The sequence below is a fragment of the Apaloderma vittatum genome, unplaced genomic scaffold, assembly GCF_000703405.1.
Source record: "Apaloderma vittatum isolate BGI_N311 unplaced genomic scaffold, ASM70340v1 scaffold32943, whole genome shotgun sequence".
NCBI lineage: Eukaryota > Metazoa > Chordata > Aves > Trogoniformes > Trogonidae > Apaloderma > Apaloderma vittatum.
In genome coordinates this window covers 2,576-2,900 of record NW_009707980.1, presented here as the reverse complement: position 1 = coordinate 2,900, position 325 = coordinate 2,576, and the positions used below count along the sequence as shown (strand labels likewise).

Here is a 325-nt window from a genome sequence, read left to right as displayed (position 1 = left end):
ATCTTTGCTGGCCTCATCTCTGACTACACTGGCGGGAGAGCTACCACGTGCTGCGTGATGCTGGTCGTCGCCGCTCCCATTGTGCGTTGTCATATGGGGGAAAAAAAACACAAACCAACACAAAACCCCAGTCATGAGGGTTTCCTCTCCTTCGGCTCCTTTGAGTCACGGCCGCCTTCCTCTTCCCAAGTGCCCGGGATGAGAAGGTCACGCGTTTGGCCGAGACGAGAGCTGGGCTCAATCCACCGCGCTTGGATGTTTCCCAGGGTGGACATCCAGATCTGGGGCCAGGGAGGGGATTGTAGAGTCCTTGACAGCTGAGAAA

At 56.6% G+C, this 325-nt stretch overlaps 1 protein-coding gene across 1 annotated transcript in view; it reads left to right on the top strand.

The window, feature by feature from the left end:
- The window catches only part of SLC37A2 (solute carrier family 37 (glucose-6-phosphate transporter), member 2), a gene marked incomplete at its 5' end in the record, with an annotated part of 5,651 nt that overhangs the window by 3,265 nt on the left and 2,061 nt on the right, over nt 1-325 (top strand). Inside the window, one exon of the mRNA XM_009866399.1 lies at nt 1-81. This exon is cut by the window's left edge and continues 4 nt beyond it. Coding sequence (XP_009864701.1) covers nt 1-81 — 81 coding nt within the window. The remainder of the gene's footprint in view (nt 82-325) is intronic.